Source organism: Hydra viridissima, unplaced genomic scaffold, assembly GCF_058129835.1.
Source record: "Hydra viridissima isolate aposymbiotic clone 2 unplaced genomic scaffold, HvirCarnegie_v1 scaffold_11, whole genome shotgun sequence".
Classification (NCBI taxonomy): Eukaryota; Metazoa; Cnidaria; class Hydrozoa; order Anthoathecata; family Hydridae; genus Hydra; species Hydra viridissima.
This window is the reverse complement of record NW_028324310.1, coordinates 8,159,028-8,182,700: the sequence shown is the minus strand read 5'-3', so window position 1 is coordinate 8,182,700 and position 23,673 is coordinate 8,159,028. Positions and strand designations below refer to the sequence as shown.

Here is a 23,673-nt window from a genome sequence, read left to right as displayed (position 1 = left end):
TTGTTTTCTTTAGCGTTGCCCACGTCAGCACCGTTAATTGATTCGATAGTAGCTTTAGACTCCAGCTCCATTGCCATTTTCTTCTCAGTGATAAAGGATCCGTCGGAGAGAGTGCAGTACTACTCGTTTATCAACACGAACACCAGCGTTGAGCAAAGGGTGGACAACATAAATTTACAGCCTTCTGTCAGTACACTGAGTGTTAACTTTACGGGTTTGTCTACTGGTGTCTTTTACTTTTTCAAAGGAAAAGCGGTCAACCCGTCAGGAGATGGTCCTTACAGCGGTTCTTACGGTGTAATGCTGCAGACTTCAGGTGTTTATGCTATGTTGTTTTGTTCTGGGGCGGATGTTTCGTGAAGTGCCGCAAATTGTTGAATGAGTTTTTTTTTTGCTAGATGCTTCATTAATAACGACTTCGAGCAGTTCTGGAATGGCCGTGGCTTGAAGAGGAGTTAACATCTCCTAACGTTTAAGCATAGGTGAGCTACATTTCGTGATGCATTGCTAACGTAATGCAGCATGAGACGTAGCTCACCTGCACGGAGGTGGTTCGTTGTTTTGCAGCAAAGCGCTGCTATGAACTTCTCGAACCACCCAAGGTTTTAATAACTGCTCTTTTGTCAGTAACAGAAAACCTGTCCAGACGCTTGTTTACATATGAATAAGGCTGCCAACGTCCTTTGTATTTTACTAAGCGTCCTTTGTATTTTACTAAGCGTTGCTAATCAACACTTGGCAGCGTGTCGCAAGCATGCGTTGCAAGTTGGTCTTTTTTAAAAAGCTAGGTTGAGCGTAGACAAGTTCTTTTCGCTTGTCAGGGATAGCGCCAAGCAAAGGGCGCGTTTTGTAGAGAGCGATGAGTTTGATTTCTTTTTAAAACGTTTGTTTCTAGGCTCGATCGGCGCTGTTCGCAATGTGACAATCGTTCCGGTAAAGTACTTTGAAACCACTTCAGTTAGAATATCTTGGTCGCCTCCACCACCTACAGATGGCGAGGAGCCATCCACTTTCCAATACATTGTATCTTATTGCGATCTGGATGGGCTCACAAGTTGTGTGAATTCTACTTTGTCATCAGAGCTGTCTGTAACTCTTACAAACTTGAAGGCCGCCACTTCTTACCGATACACCGTCTATGTTTATGATTCTCAAATGACTTTGGGACAGCTAATCACAAACGTGTTCAGAACAGCGGATAGGGGTGAGTTTCAGAGCGTCAATGCATTTTGTTACATTGCAAGCAGAAGTCTTTACCTTCAGCGCTGCAGGTTTAAAGCGTTGCTACGACCTGCGCAGGCGCTGCTTTTGCATGCCGTGTAAAATGAGTGGTAAAGACCATTCATTTTACACGGCAGAAGAGTCTGCAGAGGCACCGAATTCTGACGCAGCTTTTCACGTTTTCATAAAGTCCCCGTTTTCTTTTTGGTTTCGCAGTCAGAGATGCGCCTCTAAAGCCCTACTGCAATGTTGGTGTCGCCCCGAGCTGACAGTGCACACAGAAACTGCTCAATTGAGCCTGGATTGATTTGCAAACTGTGCAGTGTAGCCTTTGTAATGCTCTTTTTCTATTTTTACGTTTCTTTCTTTTTAGTTACTTGTCAAGATAGTGACTTTACATGTGTTGAAAGCGGTCAGTGCATCTCAAAAAACAGAACTTGCGATTTGGCTCGAGACTGCTCAGATAACTCAGATGAGCTGGCAGCAGCCGGTTGCGGTAATAACGACTTGCATTTTTTTGTATGTAGATCTTATTCTATCAAAGGAGTCGTTGTTTAATTGATGCGTTTTCTTCATCTATCTTCGCCGATCTATTGGCTGACTCTGAGGGTTAATTCAAACTAGGGGTGCCGCTTTGAACATTTTGAATGTTTGTAGTGATTGTTTTGTTTAGCTGTTCCTGTAAGTACTCCATCAGGTCTGCGCGTAACAAATGTCACTGCGACGAGCATAACAATGGGATGGGACGCAATCAATGGCGTTCCGCAAGATAGGCTAACTAGCTACGAGTGTCAACTGGTGGGGACGGAGGTTATTCTAAGGGTTAATCAAGACGTTGGCCAAAATGGGCCTAAAAGTGTTATTTTCGGGGGACTTAGCCCGGATTCCGTGTACGTGTTCAGAGTAAGAGCAGTAAATCCTAGCGGCGCCGGACCATGGTCGAGTAATGTGACAGTGAACACAAGCGCAGGTATTTCTGAATGCTGTTTGTTTAATGCTTTTATAGGTTTTTGGCTGCTTAAAAGTGCGCAGTTAGACGCACGTCGTCTCATTGTTCTGTGTCTGATTATTTCTTGAAGTCGAGGACATTACATAGTCGAAGGCGGTACTCAGCTGTATTTCGCTTGACTCTTTAGGTGTCGTAGGAGAGGTATCCGATGTAGTAGTTACGCCAACGCTTTACTCTGAGCAAACATCAGTGTTGCTGCAATGGGGCCCTCCTAGTGCACTTGTTGGTTACAATGCAAGCAGTTTGGCATACGTTGTGACGTATTGCGAATTGAACGTTCTCACTACTTGCCTAAATCTAACAACGAACAGCAGCGTGCTGCGAGTCCGGCTGTCAGGCTTGAAGGCAAACAGTTTGTACCAGTATTCATTGCGAGCTGTTGCCTCGTCAACGTCGAAGTTGGGTACATTGAAAGACGGCGTGTTTAGGACAGCTTCTCAAGGTTTGTTTTTTTTTCCCCTAAGTTCTGTTTAAACAGTGTAATCGCTAAGTTTGGCTTTTTCAGCTAGCGGCTGCATAGGAGAAAGCTTTCTCTTTTGACTGGTGCGCGTTAGCAAAACGGCGAGCGCCAGTTCCAGAAAGTGACAAAATGCTTTCTTTGTTTAGCTACTTGCGATCCGGCTACACAGTTCACTTGTGTTCAAGACAAGAGTTGCGTGATGAACGAACGGTTGTGCAACGGAATATTTGATTGTGCGGATAAGTCAGACGAAACGCTTTCAGCGTCTTGCTGTAAGTTGAAATTTAAGTGTTTAAGTTTCTGCAAGATCTCGTTGATTAAGCGGTGATGCATTTGCAGGCAATAATCTGATGTGCTGTTGCTTGTTTTCTTTAGCGTTGCCCACGTCAGCACCGTTAATTGATTCGATAGTAGCTTTAGACTCCAGCTCCATTGCCATTTTCTTCTCAGTGATAAAGGATCCGTCGGAGAGAGTGCAGTACTACTCGTTTATCAACACGAACACCAGCGTTGAGCAAAGGGTGGACAACATAAATTTACAGCCTTCTGTCAGTACACTGAGTGTTAACTTTACGGGTTTGTCTACTGGTGTCTTTTACTTTTTCAAAGGAAAAGCGGTCAACCCGTCAGGAGATGGTCCTTACAGCGGTTCTTACGGTGTAATGCTGCAGACTTCAGGTGTTTATGCTATGTTGTTTTGTTCTGGGGCGGATGTTTCGTGAAGTGCCGCAAATTGTTGAATGAGTTTTTTTTTTGCTAGATGCTTCATTAATAACGACTTCGAGCAGTTCTGGAATGGCCGTGGCTTGAAGAGGAGTTAACATCTCCTAACGTTTAAGCATAGGTGAGCTACATTTCGTGATGCATTGCTAACGTAATGCAGCATGAGACGTAGCTCACCTGCACGGAGGTGGTTCGTTGTTTTGCAGCAAAGCGCTGCTATGAACTTCTCGAACCACCCAAGGTTTTAATAACTGCTCTTTTGTCAGTAACAGAAAACCTGTCCAGACGCTTGTTTACATATGAATAAGGCTGCCAACGTCCTTTGTATTTTACTAAGCGTCCTTTGTATTTTACTAAGCGTTGCTAATCAACACTTGGCAGCGTGTCGCAAGCATGCGTTGCAAGTTGGTCTTTTTTAAAAAGCTAGGTTGAGCGTAGACAAGTTCTTTTCGCTTGTCAGGGATAGCGCCAAGCAAAGGGCGCGTTTTGTAGAGAGCGATGAGTTTGATTTCTTTTTAAAACGTTTGTTTCTAGGCTCGATCGGCGCTGTTCGCAATGTGACAATCGTTCCGGTAAAGTACTTTGAAACCACTTCAGTTAGAATATCTTGGTCGCCTCCACCACCTACAGATGGCGAGGAGCCATCCACTTTCCAATACATTGTATCTTATTGCGATCTGGATGGGCTCACAAGTTGTGTGAATTCTACTTTGTCATCAGAGCTGTCTGTAACTCTTACAAACTTGAAGGCCGCCACTTCTTACCGATACACCGTCTATGTTTATGATTCTCAAATGACTTTGGGACAGCTAATCACAAACGTGTTCAGAACAGCGGATAGGGGTGAGTTTCAGAGCGTCAATGCATTTTGTTACATTGCAAGCAGAAGTCTTTACCTTCAGCGCTGCAGGTTTAAAGCGTTGCTACGACCTGCGCAGGCGCTGCTTTTGCATGCCGTGTAAAATGAGTGGTAAAGACCATTCATTTTACACGGCAGAAGAGTCTGCAGAGGCACCGAATTCTGACGCAGCTTTTCACGTTTTCATAAAGTCCCCGTTTTCTTTTTGGTTTCGCAGTCAGAGATGCGCCTCTAAAGCCCTACTGCAATGTTGGTGTCGCCCCGAGCTGACAGTGCACACAGAAACTGCTCAATTGAGCCTGGATTGATTTGCAAACTGTGCAGTGTAGCCTTTGTAATGCTCTTTTTCTATTTTTACGTTTCTTTCTTTTTAGTTACTTGTCAAGATAGTGACTTTACATGTGTTGAAAGCGGTCAGTGCATCTCAAAAAACAGAACTTGCGATTTGGCTCGAGACTGCTCAGATAACTCAGATGAGCTGGCAGCAGCCGGTTGCGGTAATAACGACTTGCATTTTTTTGTATGTAGATCTTATTCTATCAAAGGAGTCGTTGTTTAATTGATGCGTTTTCTTCATCTATCTTCGCCGATCTATTGGCTGACTCTGAGGGTTAATTCAAACTAGGGGTGCCGCTTTGAACATTTTGAATGTTTGTAGTGATTGTTTTGTTTAGCTGTTCCTGTAAGTACTCCATCAGGTCTGCGCGTAACAAATGTCACTGCGACGAGCATAACAATGGGATGGGACGCAATCAATGGCGTTCCGCAAGATAGGCTAACTAGCTACGAGTGTCAACTGGTGGGGACGGAGGTTATTCTAAGGGTTAATCAAGACGTTGGCCAAAATGGGCCTAAAAGTGTTATTTTCGGGGGACTTAGCCCGGATTCCGTGTACGTGTTCAGAGTAAGAGCAGTAAATCCTAGCGGCGCCGGACCATGGTCGAGTAATGTGACAGTGAACACAAGCGCAGGTATTTCTGAATGCTGTTTGTTTAATGCTTTTATAGGTTTTTGGCTGCTTAAAAGTGCGCAGTTAGACGCACGTCGTCTCATTGTTCTGTGTCTGATTATTTCTTGAAGTCGAGGACATTACATAGTCGAAGGCGGTACTCAGCTGTATTTCGCTTGACTCTTTAGGTGTCGTAGGAGAGGTATCCGATGTAGTAGTTACGCCAACGCTTTACTCTGAGCAAACATCAGTGTTGCTGCAATGGGGCCCTCCTAGTGCACTTGTTGGTTACAATGCAAGCAGTTTGGCATACGTTGTGACGTATTGCGAATTGAACGTTCTCACTACTTGCCTAAATCTAACAACGAACAGCAGCGTGCTGCGAGTCCGGCTGTCAGGCTTGAAGGCAAACAGTTTGTACCAGTATTCATTGCGAGCTGTTGCCTCGTCAACGTCGAAGTTGGGTACATTGAAAGACGGCGTGTTTAGGACAGCTTCTCAAGGTTTGTTTTTTTTTCCCCTAAGTTCTGTTTAAACAGTGTAATCGCTAAGTTTGGCTTTTTCAGCTAGCGGCTGCATAGGAGAAAGCTTTCTCTTTTGACTGGTGCGCGTTAGCAAAACGGCGAGCGCCAGTTCCAGAAAGTGACAAAATGCTTTCTTTGTTTAGCTACTTGCGATCCGGCTACACAGTTCACTTGTGTTCAAGACAAGAGTTGCGTGATGAACGAACGGTTGTGCAACGGAATATTTGATTGTGCGGATAAGTCAGACGAAACGCTTTCAGCGTCTTGCTGTAAGTTGAAATTTAAGTGTTTAAGTTTCTGCAAGATCTCGTTGATTAAGCGGTGATGCATTTGCAGGCAATAATCTGATGTGCTGTTGCTTGTTTTCTTTAGCGTTGCCCACGTCAGCACCGTTAATTGATTCGATAGTAGCTTTAGACTCCAGCTCCATTGCCATTTTCTTCTCAGTGATAAAGGATCCGTCGGAGAGAGTGCAGTACTACTCGTTTATCAACACGAACACCAGCGTTGAGCAAAGGGTGGACAACATAAATTTACAGCCTTCTGTCAGTACACTGAGTGTTAACTTTACGGGTTTGTCTACTGGTGTCTTTTACTTTTTCAAAGGAAAAGCGGTCAACCCGTCAGGAGATGGTCCTTACAGCGGTTCTTACGGTGTAATGCTGCAGACTTCAGGTGTTTATGCTATGTTGTTTTGTTCTGGGGCGGATGTTTCGTGAAGTGCCGCAAATTGTTGAATGAGTTTTTTTTTTGCTAGATGCTTCATTAATAACGACTTCGAGCAGTTCTGGAATGGCCGTGGCTTGAAGAGGAGTTAACATCTCCTAACGTTTAAGCATAGGTGAGCTACATTTCGTGATGCATTGCTAACGTAATGCAGCATGAGACGTAGCTCACCTGCACGGAGGTGGTTCGTTGTTTTGCAGCAAAGCGCTGCTATGAACTTCTCGAACCACCCAAGGTTTTAATAACTGCTCTTTTGTCAGTAACAGAAAACCTGTCCAGACGCTTGTTTACATATGAATAAGGCTGCCAACGTCCTTTGTATTTTACTAAGCGTCCTTTGTATTTTACTAAGCGTTGCTAATCAACACTTGGCAGCGTGTCGCAAGCATGCGTTGCAAGTTGGTCTTTTTTAAAAAGCTAGGTTGAGCGTAGACAAGTTCTTTTCGCTTGTCAGGGATAGCGCCAAGCAAAGGGCGCGTTTTGTAGAGAGCGATGAGTTTGATTTCTTTTTAAAACGTTTGTTTCTAGGCTCGATCGGCGCTGTTCGCAATGTGACAATCGTTCCGGTAAAGTACTTTGAAACCACTTCAGTTAGAATATCTTGGTCGCCTCCACCACCTACAGATGGCGAGGAGCCATCCACTTTCCAATACATTGTATCTTATTGCGATCTGGATGGGCTCACAAGTTGTGTGAATTCTACTTTGTCATCAGAGCTGTCTGTAACTCTTACAAACTTGAAGGCCGCCACTTCTTACCGATACACCGTCTATGTTTATGATTCTCAAATGACTTTGGGACAGCTAATCACAAACGTGTTCAGAACAGCGGATAGGGGTGAGTTTCAGAGCGTCAATGCATTTTGTTACATTGCAAGCAGAAGTCTTTACCTTCAGCGCTGCAGGTTTAAAGCGTTGCTACGACCTGCGCAGGCGCTGCTTTTGCATGCCGTGTAAAATGAGTGGTAAAGACCATTCATTTTACACGGCAGAAGAGTCTGCAGAGGCACCGAATTCTGACGCAGCTTTTCACGTTTTCATAAAGTCCCCGTTTTCTTTTTGGTTTCGCAGTCAGAGATGCGCCTCTAAAGCCCTACTGCAATGTTGGTGTCGCCCCGAGCTGACAGTGCACACAGAAACTGCTCAATTGAGCCTGGATTGATTTGCAAACTGTGCAGTGTAGCCTTTGTAATGCTCTTTTTCTATTTTTACGTTTCTTTCTTTTTAGTTACTTGTCAAGATAGTGACTTTACATGTGTTGAAAGCGGTCAGTGCATCTCAAAAAACAGAACTTGCGATTTGGCTCGAGACTGCTCAGATAACTCAGATGAGCTGGCAGCAGCCGGTTGCGGTAATAACGACTTGCATTTTTTTGTATGTAGATCTTATTCTATCAAAGGAGTCGTTGTTTAATTGATGCGTTTTCTTCATCTATCTTCGCCGATCTATTGGCTGACTCTGAGGGTTAATTCAAACTAGGGGTGCCGCTTTGAACATTTTGAATGTTTGTAGTGATTGTTTTGTTTAGCTGTTCCTGTAAGTACTCCATCAGGTCTGCGCGTAACAAATGTCACTGCGACGAGCATAACAATGGGATGGGACGCAATCAATGGCGTTCCGCAAGATAGGCTAACTAGCTACGAGTGTCAACTGGTGGGGACGGAGGTTATTCTAAGGGTTAATCAAGACGTTGGCCAAAATGGGCCTAAAAGTGTTATTTTCGGGGGACTTAGCCCGGATTCCGTGTACGTGTTCAGAGTAAGAGCAGTAAATCCTAGCGGCGCCGGACCATGGTCGAGTAATGTGACAGTGAACACAAGCGCAGGTATTTCTGAATGCTGTTTGTTTAATGCTTTTATAGGTTTTTGGCTGCTTAAAAGTGCGCAGTTAGACGCACGTCGTCTCATTGTTCTGTGTCTGATTATTTCTTGAAGTCGAGGACATTACATAGTCGAAGGCGGTACTCAGCTGTATTTCGCTTGACTCTTTAGGTGTCGTAGGAGAGGTATCCGATGTAGTAGTTACGCCAACGCTTTACTCTGAGCAAACATCAGTGTTGCTGCAATGGGGCCCTCCTAGTGCACTTGTTGGTTACAATGCAAGCAGTTTGGCATACGTTGTGACGTATTGCGAATTGAACGTTCTCACTACTTGCCTAAATCTAACAACGAACAGCAGCGTGCTGCGAGTCCGGCTGTCAGGCTTGAAGGCAAACAGTTTGTACCAGTATTCATTGCGAGCTGTTGCCTCGTCAACGTCGAAGTTGGGTACATTGAAAGACGGCGTGTTTAGGACAGCTTCTCAAGGTTTGTTTTTTTTTCCCCTAAGTTCTGTTTAAACAGTGTAATCGCTAAGTTTGGCTTTTTCAGCTAGCGGCTGCATAGGAGAAAGCTTTCTCTTTTGACTGGTGCGCGTTAGCAAAACGGCGAGCGCCAGTTCCAGAAAGTGACAAAATGCTTTCTTTGTTTAGCTACTTGCGTCTTCTTTGTCTCATTCCTCTGCTTAGTTATTGTTTGACTTCTTTTTATGATGAAATCTTAACATTTGTTAATTTTTTATGTAGCTCTCCTGCCTGTTTTTAACATCTTCTCTTTTGTCATCTTTTTTCAAGACATTTATTTCGGTGTTGTTTATGGGCTTTTGTTTTTCGCTATTTTCCATAGCTTTGCTTATTTTGTCTTGGGAGCGTGTTTTGCTAGCTTCTCTTGCTTTACGTTACTTTTTATATTCTGGCTTGTGTATTTTAGACTGCGTTTTGTTGAAACCATTGAGTTTCAATTTTTTTGAATTGTTTATACTTAGGCTCAATAGGTGCTGTTTTTAATGTGACATATGTTGTGACAAAGTACTCGGAAAGCAATTCAGTTAAAATATCTTGGTCGCTTCCACAATCAACAGGTGGTGAGGATCCCTCCACCCTCCATTATCTTGTGTCTTATTGTGAGTTAAACGTATATGCAAGTTGTTTGAACACCTCTTCTTTATCAGGGCTCTTTGTTGTAATTTCTGGTTTGAAAAGTTCGAGTTTTTACCAGTTCTCTGTGTATGTTTTTTCTTCTCAAATGGTTTTTGGACAATACAATACATATGTTTTTAAAACGGCTGATCGGGGTTTGTTAATCTTTAGTTGTTTATTATCAAATCTCTTTTCTTTGTTACTTCGTTTTTTTGTTTTTAATTATTTAATTTTTCTTTTCTTATTTCATTTTTAGTCTTTATAATTATCTTTCTTTTTATTTGAATTATAGATACCTGTTTAGAAGGTTTCTTTGCCTGTGTATCAAATGGCCAATGTATTTTAAAAAACCGAACTTGTAACTTAATTCAAGATTGTGCAGATTATTCAGATGAAAAACTGGTCGCTGGTTGTTGTAAGATCTCTTACGGAATTTTTGTTTTTTTTTGTTTATTTGTTTTCTCAGTTTTTTTCAAATTTTTTTGTTTTTAATGAATTGTTCTATTTATTTTTTTTACATTCTTCTATTCATGTTTTTTACTCTCTCTCTCTCTCTCTCTCTCTCTCTATATATCTATATATATATATATATATATATATATATATATATATATATATATATATATATATATATATATATATATATATATATATATATATATATATATATATATATTGTTGTTTTTGTTGTTGTTGTTTTTTCCTTTTGTTTTCTATTTTTGTTCATTAGCTTTTTTATGTTTTTAGCTGTACCTTCATCAGTTCCATCTAATCTGCATTCAAAGGGTGCTACACTTAATTATATAGTTATGGGGTGGGATGTTGTTAAAGACTTTTTAAAAGAACGAATCACTGGTTATCAATGTCAGTTGTTAGAGTCAGGGTTTTTGCAGAATGTTGCTCAAAATTTAGCTGTAAATGGTACTGTTAGTATTCAGTTCTTTGGTCTTTTGCCTGATTCCTTTTATACATTCCGAGTAAGGGCAGTTAACCCAAGCGGTTCTGGAACATGGTCAAGTAATATTGTTGCTTACACAAATTCAGGTACATTTTGAAAATTGTTTAATGAACCATTTGTTTAATTCCATTTTATCAGGCATATTTACATTTTGTGGAATTTTTACCTTTTTATCTTTTGTTCTCCTTAAAAGTTTTCTTTGTTGTCATTTATTTATTTTCTTTTTAGGTACAATTGGCATAGTTACTAATGTTGCTTTAACACTAAAACCTTACTTTGAAGACTCTGCTGTTCTTATGGAATGGAATTCTCCTCAAGAGCTAGTGGGGTATGAAACTAGCAACCTATTTTATTTAGTGACATATTGTGAGCAAATCAGGGAAAATACCTGCAAAAATATTTCCACAAACAGCAGTACATTAAAGACTGAGTTGTCTGGTTTAATGCCAGATACTACTTACACATATTCGTTAACACCTGTAGCAGTTACAACAATGAAAGTTGGAAAAATTAGTGCAGGAAATTTTAAGACAGCTTTAAGAGGTTTGTTTTTTTTTTTTGTTTTTTTTTTCTTCAATGAAAATGCTGCTTTCACTTGTTTGTTACTTTTAAGAGTTTGAACTGTTATGCTAAATCTGTTTATGTTGTTACTGCTTTATTTCAGCTATTTGTAATTCTCAAATACAGTTCACATGTGTTCAAGATAGAGGATGCGTTCTTAAAGAGAAATTGTGTGATGGCAATTTTGATTGTATTGATCAATCTGATGAAACAGCAGCTGCAATGTGCCGTAAGATTTAAAATCTACTGCTTACTAAAGATATGATTTGTTTTTTTTGGACTGCTGAAATATGACAAAAGCCTTAATCTTTGGTTTTAATGAGTTGTTTTACTTTTTAGCTTTGCCAACTGTAAATGCTATGATTGCATCTGTAAATGCTATTGATGAAGAAAGTCTTTCTGTAGTTGTAAATGTTATTAATGATACATCTCAAAGAATCAATTTTTATATTGTTGAAAATGTGAACACGTCATTAAAAATTGAAAATGATTCCCCAATACAAAACTCCTCTTCTTTAAAGTTTATTTTTAATGGTTTATTATCAAACAGAGTATATTTGTTCAGAGTAAGAGTTCAAAATCCATCAGGGCCAGGTCCTTGGTCATCTTTGTATTTTGGAAAAACAATAAAAGCTGGTATAATGTCTTTTAACATTGTATTATTTTGTTTTAAATTTTTCTAAGTTATTTAATAAATGTTTTTTGGATATTGATATTTTTGAATGGGCTGACAAAGCAGCAGCAGCAGAAATATGTTTAAAACAATTTAAAATAATAAAATGATTCAGAATTTAAATTTAAATTTGTATAGCACATATTGGTGTGGTTAGTAGCATGACTGCTGTACCAGTTCTCTATTTTGAAAGCTCGTCTGTCAAATTCAGTTGGAAAGCTCCGATCAATGACAACGGGGATAATGTATTGGATTTCAAGTACCTGGTTACATATTGTGAACTTAATTTACCACAAACTTGTAAAAATACAACCTTAACTAGAGATCTTTTTGCTGTTGTTGAAAATTTGTTACCCAACACCTCATATATGTACACCATCACTCCTTTTGATTCCAAGATGATTTCTGGTGATGCTAATAATGACACTTTTAAGACTCTTCTAAAAAGTAAGAGATTTACTTTTATTATTTATACAATATTTTTCCTACATTGGTCAGAGAAAACTTTACAATCTAATGAGATTTAAGAAGAGGATGCAAAATGATGTAATTTTTGTATGTCTTGTTACTTGTTTAGATACATGCAATTCTGATCTTTACTTTACTTGTGTTAAAGACAAAGGGTGTGTGTTAAAAGCTAGTTTGTGTGATGGTGTATTTGATTGTGAAGATGAATCAGATGAAACTAGTTCTGCTATGTGCTGTAAGTTAACCAATCAATCTGTTAAATTGGTTTGAAACTAAGAGCCAATATGTTAGAAACTTTATGCTTATTGATTTAGCTCTTCCTGTTTCCAAGCCTTCCATTGGAACATTTGTTGAAGAGACTCCTTTGGTATTAAAAGTTACTTGGAATCTCATTGAGTCACCAAAAGAGCGCATACAGAGTTATGAAGTTGAAATTGTTGGCTTTAGCAGCCAAGCTATTAATGTTTCTCAGCTTGCTCCATCAACCAAAAGTCTTAATGCAACATTCATTGGTGTTAGTCCTAACCAAATGTTTTTTGTCAGAGTAAGAGCTATTAACCCGTCAGGATTTGGGCCATGGTCAGACTCTTTGAATATTACAACAGTTAGAGTTGGTGAGTTTTTTTTTTTTTTTTTTTTTTTTTGCAGATGAAAGATAAATTTTTCCTTGGATTGTTTTATACTGTAAAAGTATCAACAAGTTTTTTGTGAGCCAAAATACAAAATTTTGTTAACAAGAAAAATGTTTAGTTAGTATGAAAAAAATGCTGCAAGAAGTTGTTTACTGATGCTGTTGATATTTATTGTATGTTACATGAAAACAATGTTAATTTGAATAATAATTGGTATTTATTGTCTGTTACATGACCTCAATGTGAATTTACAAATGAGCTGTAAAATTGCTTCGAATTCTCCTTTAGATGTGGAGTTAATTGGTCCAGTGCAAGAATACAGTGCAAAGCCGGTGGAGTATATGGAGTCGACCAGCTTCATGGTGTTTTGGAAACCACCTTTGAACCTTGGGAGGAACAAAGCGGTATACTATCGTGTGCTCCTTTGCAGCTTGAACATTCCGTGTGAAAACCTTTCTTCGAGAACAACGAACGCTAATATTAGCTTTAGTGGGCTGACGCCCAATTTTTTGTATCAGTACACCATTTTCGTATACAACGAAAACGATGAAACAAACGCTTCTCTGGCTTCCTCTTCTGCATTCAAAACATTGCAAAAAGGTATTTGTTTGTAACTGCACGTCGTCAGACATCGTTTGATTTGCATAAAGTGTAAGCTCATCGTTTCGAAATTCTTTTTAGACTCCTGTCCCCCTCAATATTTTGCCTGCACTTCTTCTCCTGGGTGTGTCCTGTTAAGTCTTTGCTGCAACAACATTGTAGATTGTGTGGACGGTAGCGACGAGAAAATCGACGCCAACTGCAGTGAGGAAACCTTCTACTTTACGTTTTGCGCTGAAATGTTTTTAAAATGTTATATTTTTACGTGTCAAGTACAGCGCAGAATGTCGCAACAAACCCGCGTGTCACCGATTTTAATGCCAACTCACATTGGCTCAAAGAATTTGTAGAAAAGTTTAAAGAGGCATTAGGTTTTTATATTTTATTATATTATTTTTTTATATAGGTCTTCCTTCTGAAATAACTGGCTTCAAAATGAGTGAGAAAAACGATAGTTCTGTTACAGTTCAGTTTGACGCAATCATTCAACCGCAAGAAAGAGTCTTGTCGTACGAAGTGGAGAATCTAGTTAACAATGACGTTAAAACTGTCTACCAAGAGTTGAAAGCGTATTATCCACCCATTCTTGTTTCGTTCAACAACTTAAGTTCTGCGACATTTTATTCTTTCCGAGTGCGTTCAAGGAATCTTTCTGGATACAGTAAATGGTCCATCCTATTGAACTTGACGACCACAGGATGTAAGTTTGTTAAAATAATCACAGGATGTAAGTTTGTTAAAATAATCACAGGATGTAAGTATGTTAAAATAATCACAGGATGTTTGTTAAATGGTAAGTTTGTTAAAATAATCACAGGATGTAAGTTTGTTAAAATAATCACAGGATGTAAGTTTGTTAAAATAATCACAGGATGTTTGTTAAATGGTAAGTTTGTTAAAATAATCACAGGATGTAAGTTTGTTAAAATAATCACAGGATGTAAGTTTGCATGAGGATTTTTTTTTTTTTTTTGTTATAACAAGAAATTCTTTCTGTGTCTAACAACTGAAATTTCCTCACTGGTTTTTATTTCTATTCTTTTTATCTCTATTAGTTTCAATCAATACAACAATTTTTACAACAAATTTCACTTTACCGCAAAATTACTCTTACAATTCAACCTTTAATGTGGGAGACTCGGATTTTACAAAGTCTGGATGGACTCGCCCTCAAAAAGCAGCTTTTAGTATGGGAATAATCATTATAGTTGGTGTTCTCGTTGCAGTTGGCGCATATTTGTACAAAAGATCAAAATCCGGTAAAGGAATCATAAACAATCCTGATGACGACGTTGAAATGTCGTAAAAACATAATTGACTTTTTTTATGTGTTGTTAGGAGAAATAATTTGTTTATGTATATAAATATATATATTAATTTATTTTTATACTTGCCGCTGAAATTTTTGTTAATTTTAAATTTATTTAGTTATTGAATGCATTAGAAATGCAGTAATGGTGAATAAAAATTTTATATCTTTATACATTTATTTTTTTATAATATTACTCCTGTCTGGAGAGCTTCAATACATAAAAGTCATGCTCAAAAAATAAAACCAATTGGGTTTGGTAGCCCATACATCCATGTTTCAAAAAATAAAAAAATTGAAATCATCTGCCTACATCCAAGGAAAAAAAATGACTTTGATTTTTTTGTCTCCTTGCATTATCGCCAGGAGAGCCTCAAACCCCAAAAGACACACTCAAAAATAAGAAATAAATAATAAGTGATATCACTATTATTGATATGCATCGTCTATATATAGAGAGGCTTTAAAAATTAAGCCATCTGTCAATGTGTAGGAAATCTTTGTTACTTTGAACTTGTCATTTTGACCTTACTTCTCCTGGAAAACATTTCTTTAACCACCATTTTTTTTTTAATTTGAATCATTTCTAAACTTAAAACACTGTTGCGAAATAAAAAAAAACTATTAAATTAGTGTCTATATATAAGCTTTGGCAAAGGCTGTTTCAAAATTCTAAATATTTTATAGGTTTTATTCACTGTTGGTTTTTTACAAATTACGATTACACACAGGTTAAATAAATAAATATTTAAAAGATATTATCTAATAAATAAATTTTTGAATCAGTTTAAATAAATCCATAGGTATTTTCTCGGTTAATTTTTTTTGTCACAAACACTTATTCTAAAGTAGCAAGGTTTCAATGTTCATTAAAGATGCAACAGGCATATTTCACCTATATGTGCTTGCTATTGTATTCAACCACACATCTTTCAAGCCAAGTTCCATATTGTTGATTTTGAATGATTGTATTTTTGCCACTGAACAGAAAAATTGTGATGAAAATCGTGATGCTTCCAAAGATTTTTCATTGAAAGGACCAAGGGATTTTTTCTTCATTCAGATAAAATCATCAATATAAAAAAAAAACGATGTTAACTTTTGGGGTCACACTTACAAATCCTAGACTTAAAAAAGATGTACAAAATTCTTCAGTTTTTTTTTCATATTCCTTGTCAAGGACGTTTCCAAACAAGACTCTAACCAGGGCCTTCGAGAGCGTTAAAGGCACCCGGGTCAAAAGTGGAGAATGGCGCCCTTTTTCAAGCCAAGAAATCTCAAAATTTAGTTATGCGAATGCCGGGAAATTTTTTCCGAGATCCCGGGATTTTGGTTTAAAGATTTATTAAAGTTCAAAAATCAGTTTTTAGATCTCTGGTGGATTTCAGGTTAGAAAACCTAATGTTGTCTGATGATGAACTTACAGTAATTGAAAATTTAGCAAAAAGTCTGGAACCTATTATTTTAGGTTCTGAAATGATTTGCAGAAGGGAAGAAATTTTATTAACAGCTGACGACACATTAAAATACTACTAGAAAAGGAGAGTTCTGGGACAAAACCATTTTTGATGCCCGTTTTGAGTTTTTTGCTGATTGAGGGGTGTGAAAATGTTTTGATGCCCGTTTTGAGTTTTTTGCTGATTGAGGGGTGTGAAAATGTTTTGGTGCCCGTTTTGAGTTTTTTTTTGCGAATTTAGGGGTGTGAAAATGTTTTGGGTGTGTGAGTGTTTGTAAAAGGTTTTTTCATGAGAAAAGGATCCATGAAAAAATTAATGGGTGTAAAGGTGTTGAAATCGTTCGCGAAAAATTTCTTTTTTTCTTTGTTCATGCTCTTGTTCTTGTTTTTCTTCGAGAATTGATCTGCAAATTTCAATTTCGCGCCATCCAACTCCTTTGCTCCTTAAGTGTTCAATGGGGTCAAGTGTTTTTATGCTTCTGATTTTTCCGTCGTCATGTCTCAAGATTCTCGTTTTTCCGTTCATTTTATTATGTCAAGAAAAAAAAAAATTTTTTTGAATGATTTTTGAGAATGGGTCTGGAAGAAATTAAGATAAGATGGGCACATATTTTCTGTCTCTTTTGAAGTATAATCCATCTTTGATTGAGCTTCCTGTGACCCAGGGTGTTAAAAACAGTCCGTCTCCTTTGTATGTGGCAATTTTCATTCCTTTTCCATTGCTTTTGAGGTAACCAATACCATTTCCGACAATTTTTTCGACCAAAGTGGACGCAAGAGCTCCCAATAAAGGCAAAAGAAAAGGAAGAAACCCTCCTTCTGATTTTATTCCACTTCCCAAAATTTTGTCGATCATATTGGAACCGAGAGAAGAGGCGACACCGCCCAAAGCGGCCTTTCCAAAAACTGGGACGGCTTTGGCTGCAACCCTTCCCAATAAAGGCAAAAGAGCACCAAGAAATCCTCCTTCAACTTTTGCGTTGTGTTCCAATTGAGTTTTGCTCATTTTTATGGTGACTCCAACTCCTCGATTGAGAGCGTCAAAAATTTTTTGGTGTTGTCTTTCTGTTAAAAGCAAAATGTCGTTTCCGTGAAGATTTTCATTTAAAATGCGGATGCTCGCGGGTTTTCCTTCAATGACTGATTTTTTTATTTTGTCGATCTGTCCCTGAGACACATTTAATCTGACGCGAATGTAATTGCTCATTTTTTAATGCCGGAAAAAATTATTTCACTTCTCGAATGTGATAACGGATCGTGATGTCCTCTCCGCGAAAGTCGATTAGATTTCCGTCTTGATCGACAACGCGTGTGATCATCGTGGAAATTTCTGGTACTTTGACAGGGAGGTAGACCAAATGGGTGGGTCTTTCGATGATTTTGAATCCAGGACCAACAGAGGGGTAAAAGGAGTAAATGCAATTGAGTTGTGAGCCATTGATGTATGCTGACCCGATGACGTTGTTGACGATTCTGATCGTGTTGACGTTTGTGATTCTGACAATGTCGTCGGACTCGTATTCGGAATTGGAGTCCAATTGTCTTTTTGTGAAGCCCAAAAGAGAGGCGATGCTGTTTTCGACGTTCAGGTCCATCAAATAATTTACTCCGAGTTTGACGGTTGATTTCAAAGTGTTTGAATTGGATCCGATTTTGATGTTTTCGGGGGAGTAACTGATTTTGTTTGTGGTGACGTAACTTGAGCTCTGAGACGCATAATTTTTGATTGTGTTTGAGACGGTTTTTTGCAAATAATTGTTGATGTCGATGATGTCGTAGCTTCCTTCTGGAATGACGACGTTTTCCCAATGGGCACCGTTGGTCATGCTGTACCTGAAAGAATTGTTTTTGCTGGTGATGTTTGGAAAGCTGTTGTACGTCTCAAGACCGAGAAAAGCCATCTCATATTTTTTTTCTTTTTCAAAGACGATTTTGTCCAAAAATTCTGTTTGAATTATGTTGGATGTTCCATCCACATCGATGATGATGCCTGACATTTTTTTAATGGGCGAAAAAATTTTTCATATGGCTTCTTTTGGAAAACAAAAATTGTCAAATCCGCTTCGATATTTTCCATTGTGCTTTTTTGACGACAAATCAATCACCGCAAATCCGTGAGGTTCAGACCAGCAATGTCTGCAAAACTTTTTAAACTCATCTTTTTTCATGTCGCTCGAAACGTGGTCTCGATAAATGTGATCAACGTTTTTTGAGTCTTGAGGAAAGAGGCAAATAAAGTTGGTGTTTTCTCTGATCGTTTGTCGTGGGAGCATGAAATAATTTTGAGCGAGGTAGAAGCAGTCGACGTTGGAGTGTCTTCCTCGGATGTAATATTTTTCGCACTTGTTTTGTTTGGTCAATTGAAGGTCGTCAAAGATCATCAAATTGTTTTTGGACGAATCAAGATCTTCAGGTTCAGGAACATCGTCAGCCGTTTCGAAAAATTGGCAATTCATGTCCTCGGTTTCGGAAAAATTTTTTGAAAGGTCGTTGATGACGCATTCTGGGTTTAAATTCAATTTTTCCATTTCGTTTTGCACCTTGAACAAATCGAGGATGATCTTTTTTGGCAAATTTTTTTCGAACGAGCTTTTGAGTATTTTGTACTCGGGCTGGAAAAGAGATTTCCCAAAGACCTGCAAGTGGTTATAATCCAACCATTCAGGTTTGAGCAGCAAATTGAGAAGCAGCGTTGTTTTTCCGCAACCGGACTTTCCAACGATGATTCCTCGAATGCTTCTCGGCAAAAGCGGGTTGTTGTCTCTTTTGCTTTTCCCAATATTCCATGACAAATCGGTCACTTCCATTTTTTTTTTTGTTTGAAAAAAAAAATGTATTGTGTCAAATGCAAAAGGAAAACAGAAACGATCCATTTGAGAAACGAGGTCTCAAAAAACAACAGAAACATGATCAAAGGAACATGTGATTCTTGTGGAACGACCAAATGCCAGTTTGTTTCTTCGACGGCAAAAGGGGGTGACTTGGTCGAATCGATCAACAATTTTTCAAAAAAAATAAAGCTTCCGTGGGCAAATTTTCCAGGAGAGATGCATGTTCCAGGAATGAATTTTGCAGGGCCTGGCACAAAACTGGACAAAAGGCTCACATCCACCGACATGTATAGGGAGTGGAGCAAACCGGTGGACAGAGTGGACAATGCGGCATATCATCACGATTTGGCATATAAATATTTGACTGACGTTCAAAGCAGAAATTTGGCGGATCAAATGATGCTTGAAGAAATGAACTCCATTCCAAACCCCACTCAAAAAGAAATAAACGAAAGAAAGCTTATCGCGCCCATCATCAAAGCCAAAGCCAAATTCGGATTGGGTGTCTCTGCAAAAAAAAAAAAAAAATTCCCCTGAAATGGACGGATCAGCTTGCAGAGGAGCTTCACAAACCGGTCATTCGTCATTTTAAAAAAAGAAAAGTGTTTGTGAACGACATCGACGAAATATGGGCTGCCGATTTGGTTGACATGAAATCGTTTTCAAAGTTCAACAATGGGGTCAAATATTTGCTCATGTTGATCGACGTGTTTTCAAAGTATGGATGGATCGTTCCGTTGAAAAGCAAAACCGGACTTGAAGTGTCTGAAGCGTTGAAAAAGATTTTTGATGAGAGAAAATGTGTCAAAATGTGGGTGGACAAAGGAAAAGAATTTCACAACAAGCACGTGAGATCGTTGGGTGTTCAATTATATTCCACTGAAAACGAGGAAAAAAGCTGTGTCGTCGAGCGATGGAACAGAACGATGAAAGAAAAAATGTTCAAATATTTTTCAGCCAACAGCACCAATCGATACATTGACGTTTTGGACGAAATGGTGAAAAATTACAACAGCACAAAGCACTCGTCCATCAAAATGACACCAATTGAAGCCAGCGAGGAAAAGAACAAAAATATGGTCTGGATGAACCTGAATGGAAAGATGCCAAAAGAAAGACCAGAGCCGAAATTTTTAATGGGAGACAAAGTGAGGATCACAAAAAAGAAGCCTCATTTTGAAAAAGGATACACGCCGAGATGGACCGAGGAGGTTTTCACAGTGTCCAAAGTTCAGCGAACGGATCCGCCCACGTACAAAGTCACAGACGCCAACGGTGAAGACATTCAAGGCACTTTTTATGAGCAGGAGATGCAAAAGACGCATCAAGAAATATTCAGGATTGAAAAAATCGTTCGCAGAACAAAAAGCAAATCACTGGTCAAATGGAAAGGATATCCAGACTCGTTCAACTCATGGGTTGAGAATAATGAATTGATCCGTCGGAAAAAAAAATGAGTTAAAAAAATTTTCTTTTCATATAAAAAAGATGATGAATTTCGTGACGATTGAGAATTTTGATGACAGCAAATTGTCAGTTGGAGAGATTTGTTCCGCAACCAGGCCCGTTCAATACCAAAAGATTCCGCTCTTTTATGAGTACCCCTTTGGGAAAGCACCTTTCATTTTGAGGACACCCGTTTTGTTTTCTCTGGGTGTGTTTGAGAACCGCAATTTTGGAACGAAAGAGCTGGAGGGATATTCGATGTCCTTTCTCGGTTTCGACGAGAAAAAAGGAATGAGCGAAAAAGAAAAAAAGTTTATCGAGGTGACCGAAAAGGTATCAAAATTTCTTCGCGAAAAAGTCAAGGAAATGACTCCCACTTTGAAAAAGGGAGGGAGAACAAAGAAAATAATGACAGAGGACTTGTCCATTTTCAAAAAGAAATCCGATAATCCGAATGCATCGCCCATTTTTTTCGGAAAATTGCTCACAAAGAAAAACGAGAAAGGAATTGAAGTGTCTTCTTTGTTTTTCAAAAAGAAAGAGCTGGTTAAGGTGAGTCCTTTGGAATATGTTCGGAAAAAGTGCAACGTCGTTGCCTCTTTGAGAATTGAAGGTGTTTTTGTTGGAGCGCAGATCGAGTCCATTCAGGTTAAAGTTCCAGAAGTGGTCATTGCAAAAAATGCGTCTTCAGTTCAAAGCATCATGGGCGTTGATTTGGATTTGGGGGAAATGGAATCTGACGAAGAAATGTGAAAACACGAAGAAATGTGAAAACACGAAAAAAAAAAGAAAAAAAAATGAGTTAAAACATTTTCTTTTCATATTAAAAATGCATGCCCCTCACAAGATGTACAAGAATGCCGCCTCAGCAGAGAAGCACGTTGACTCGAACCTGGACATCTCGAAAATGTATTTGGAGCACATGGATGGCAGGATCAAAGAGTTGGAGCGATTCAAAGAGTCGGACCGGACAAAAAATTTGGAAAATTTGGTGGAAAGGATCAAAGAGCTTGAAAACCTGGTGGAGACAATCAAAAACCTGCAAAAAAAGACATCTCAAGATATTATTGTGACAAAAAAAGATTTGGTTCACCCAAACTGTTTCAACATAAACGGTCATCATGAGATTTTTGCTCAGAAAGACATTAAATTTGCTGCTCTTGCTCACACGTCAATATCGTTGTCCGTTGGGTTGAGTTTTGACAGAGGAATCGCAGTCGTCACTTTGATGAACAAAATAAGCGACAAATTAAACTTCAACAAAAACGATGTCATTTTTTCTGAGTCTGTGGATGACGTCATTTTGGACATAACCAACAACAGCGGCAATGACGTCATTGTCAAAAAAGGCGAAAAGCTTTGCAAAATAAATCACATCGATTCGAATTAAAAAAAATCTGTCTTTGTTAAAAAGATGGAGATAATCAAAAACACCGAAAAAATTTATCCGACTCTTCCAACAGCTCCGACGGATGGAGGTCACATTTACAGGCTTCAAAAAATAAGCGAGATCCAAAAAGAAATGGAGGATGAAAAAGTGAAGAGAATGGCTTTGAGCAAAAAGTACCATCGAGTTTCGAAAATCATTCGTTTCGCTGACGATGGTCTGCAAACGGTGTGCATTGCTTTGGGGATTACTGGTATTGCCCTTTTGTCAACCGTCGTTGCCACCCCAGTTTCGATTGCGTGCGAGGGGATTGCGGTTGGGATGGGTGCTTTGTCCATTTTCGGAAACCATCAAAACAAAAAAATGATGTTGAAGGCTGAAAAGCACGAAAAATTAAAGGTTCTTTCCGAGTCAAAATTGAACACGATTGGCGATCACATTTCAAAATCGCTCATGGACGGATTTGTGAGCGATTCCGAGTACGAATTAGTTCTCAGCGAGCTTCAAAAATTTAAGGTCATGGCCGAAGAAATCCGAACAAAAGCAAAAAGCAGCATTGACGAATTGACCAAAGAGACGTTGATCCAAAAAGGAAGAGAAGAAGCCATTCAAGCGTTTAACAACATTTTCAAAAAGGGAAAATGAACGCAAAACGCAAACGCAAACTCGTCTGTGTTTAAGTTTTTTTCTGCGCATTTCAAAAATGGAATTCTTCAAAATTCAAGACCCGAAAAAGAGAGATGAGGTTGTGAAAAATTACATGGCCAACAGGGAGAAGCTTTTAAATGAGAGCATCAACCGGAACGTTTCAGATGCGAATTATCAGACTGATCTGTCAAAGTTTTTTCAACCGTTGATCGAGAGCAACGAAAAAGTGAAAAACGAGATGAAAAGCATCGCATACAAAGAGTTTGACAGAAGTCCACTGGCTTTGACTTTTCCAGAAAGCGAGAGGTCTTTTGAAAGTTCAAACAGTGCCGAAAAAACGTTTGGAAAAATGAATGTTGGAAACATAGCATTGGAATATTTGTCAAAATACGCCACCAATAAATTTTCTGTAGACAGAGTTTTTGGAATTCACGCAAAAGAACGAGGAAAAATGTTTATTGGGAACAAAGAAATCACCATCGATGAAAACGACGTCATTATTGACGGAGAAAAGTTCGAGGGGACTTTAGGTTTTTGGGAGTTGATCACAAGATCGAGACCTGATATGACAAAGGTGACAGACGAGGACTTGAAAAATTATGAAAAAATACTGGTTGAAACGCATGCAATGGAGAGAGAAGGGAGACCGACCGTACCAAAAGCTTCGAGAAGCAAAAAGTGGGAAAAGATTCTTTCGAAAATTTGGGAAAAAAATTACAAAAAAACGAGGGGAAAAAAAGGTTATGGAGTGATCATTCTTCCGAGCGATCCAAATGCTCTTGTTCAACGACTCAGTTTGAGCATCGCCGCTGGTCATGCTGGAAATATCGCATCGAGAAACGAAGCTGTTGCCATTTGTGATGAGCTTTTGAGGCAGGGGGAAATCAACAAAGAGGAATATCGATCGATCCAAAAATACATTTCGTCGTGAAACACGAAAAAAAAAATTTCTTTAAAAAAAAAAGCTCATTGTGAACAACAGAAGATATTTAAAAAAGAACGTCATCGGAGGAGGAGGGATCGTTGACACGTTTAAAAACTTTTTGAGGAGAATGATCGCTTCAAACGCATCAAAGTCGTCTCTTCATTTATTGAGGAAAGCAGCAGCAAGCGAAATTGGAAGAGAAGCGATCACAGCCGCCAGATCTGCCGGAAAAGAATTAGCCTCTTCGGCCATATCCACCGCCAGAGACGTTGCCATCGACAAAGGAAAAAAAGCGATTGAAAAAGTTTACGCCAAGACAGGAACGCCAAACCCAAGCATGATTTTGAACGAGG

General features: G+C 38.8%; 1 protein-coding gene across 1 annotated transcript in view; it reads left to right on the top strand.

The window, feature by feature from the left end:
- LOC145197032 (uncharacterized) overlaps window positions 1–14,771 on the top strand; it is a 60,835-nt gene extending 46,064 nt beyond the window's left edge. The window contains exons 62-91 of the mRNA XM_090065879.1: window positions 14–316; window positions 896–1,204; window positions 1,595–1,717; window positions 1,895–2,191; window positions 2,358–2,672; window positions 2,837–2,962; window positions 3,066–3,368; window positions 3,948–4,256; window positions 4,647–4,769; window positions 4,947–5,243; window positions 5,410–5,724; window positions 5,889–6,014; window positions 6,118–6,420; window positions 7,000–7,308; window positions 7,699–7,821; window positions 7,999–8,295; window positions 8,462–8,776; window positions 9,273–9,581; window positions 9,719–9,841; window positions 10,174–10,470; window positions 10,613–10,927; window positions 11,049–11,174; window positions 11,285–11,581; window positions 11,757–12,065; window positions 12,196–12,321; window positions 12,401–12,700; window positions 13,007–13,318; window positions 13,400–13,522; window positions 13,725–14,018; window positions 14,374–14,771. Of these exons, the coding sequence (XP_089922005.1) occupies window positions 14–316; window positions 896–1,204; window positions 1,595–1,717; window positions 1,895–2,191; window positions 2,358–2,672; window positions 2,837–2,962; window positions 3,066–3,368; window positions 3,948–4,256; window positions 4,647–4,769; window positions 4,947–5,243; window positions 5,410–5,724; window positions 5,889–6,014; window positions 6,118–6,420; window positions 7,000–7,308; window positions 7,699–7,821; window positions 7,999–8,295; window positions 8,462–8,776; window positions 9,273–9,581; window positions 9,719–9,841; window positions 10,174–10,470; window positions 10,613–10,927; window positions 11,049–11,174; window positions 11,285–11,581; window positions 11,757–12,065; window positions 12,196–12,321; window positions 12,401–12,700; window positions 13,007–13,318; window positions 13,400–13,522; window positions 13,725–14,018; window positions 14,374–14,624 (7,475 nt within the window). The 3' untranslated portion in view covers window positions 14,625–14,771. The remainder of the gene's footprint in view (window positions 1–13; window positions 317–895; window positions 1,205–1,594; window positions 1,718–1,894; window positions 2,192–2,357; window positions 2,673–2,836; window positions 2,963–3,065; window positions 3,369–3,947; window positions 4,257–4,646; window positions 4,770–4,946; window positions 5,244–5,409; window positions 5,725–5,888; window positions 6,015–6,117; window positions 6,421–6,999; window positions 7,309–7,698; window positions 7,822–7,998; window positions 8,296–8,461; window positions 8,777–9,272; window positions 9,582–9,718; window positions 9,842–10,173; window positions 10,471–10,612; window positions 10,928–11,048; window positions 11,175–11,284; window positions 11,582–11,756; window positions 12,066–12,195; window positions 12,322–12,400; window positions 12,701–13,006; window positions 13,319–13,399; window positions 13,523–13,724; window positions 14,019–14,373) is intronic.
- The last annotated feature ends 8,902 nt before the right edge of the window (window positions 14,772–23,673 follow it).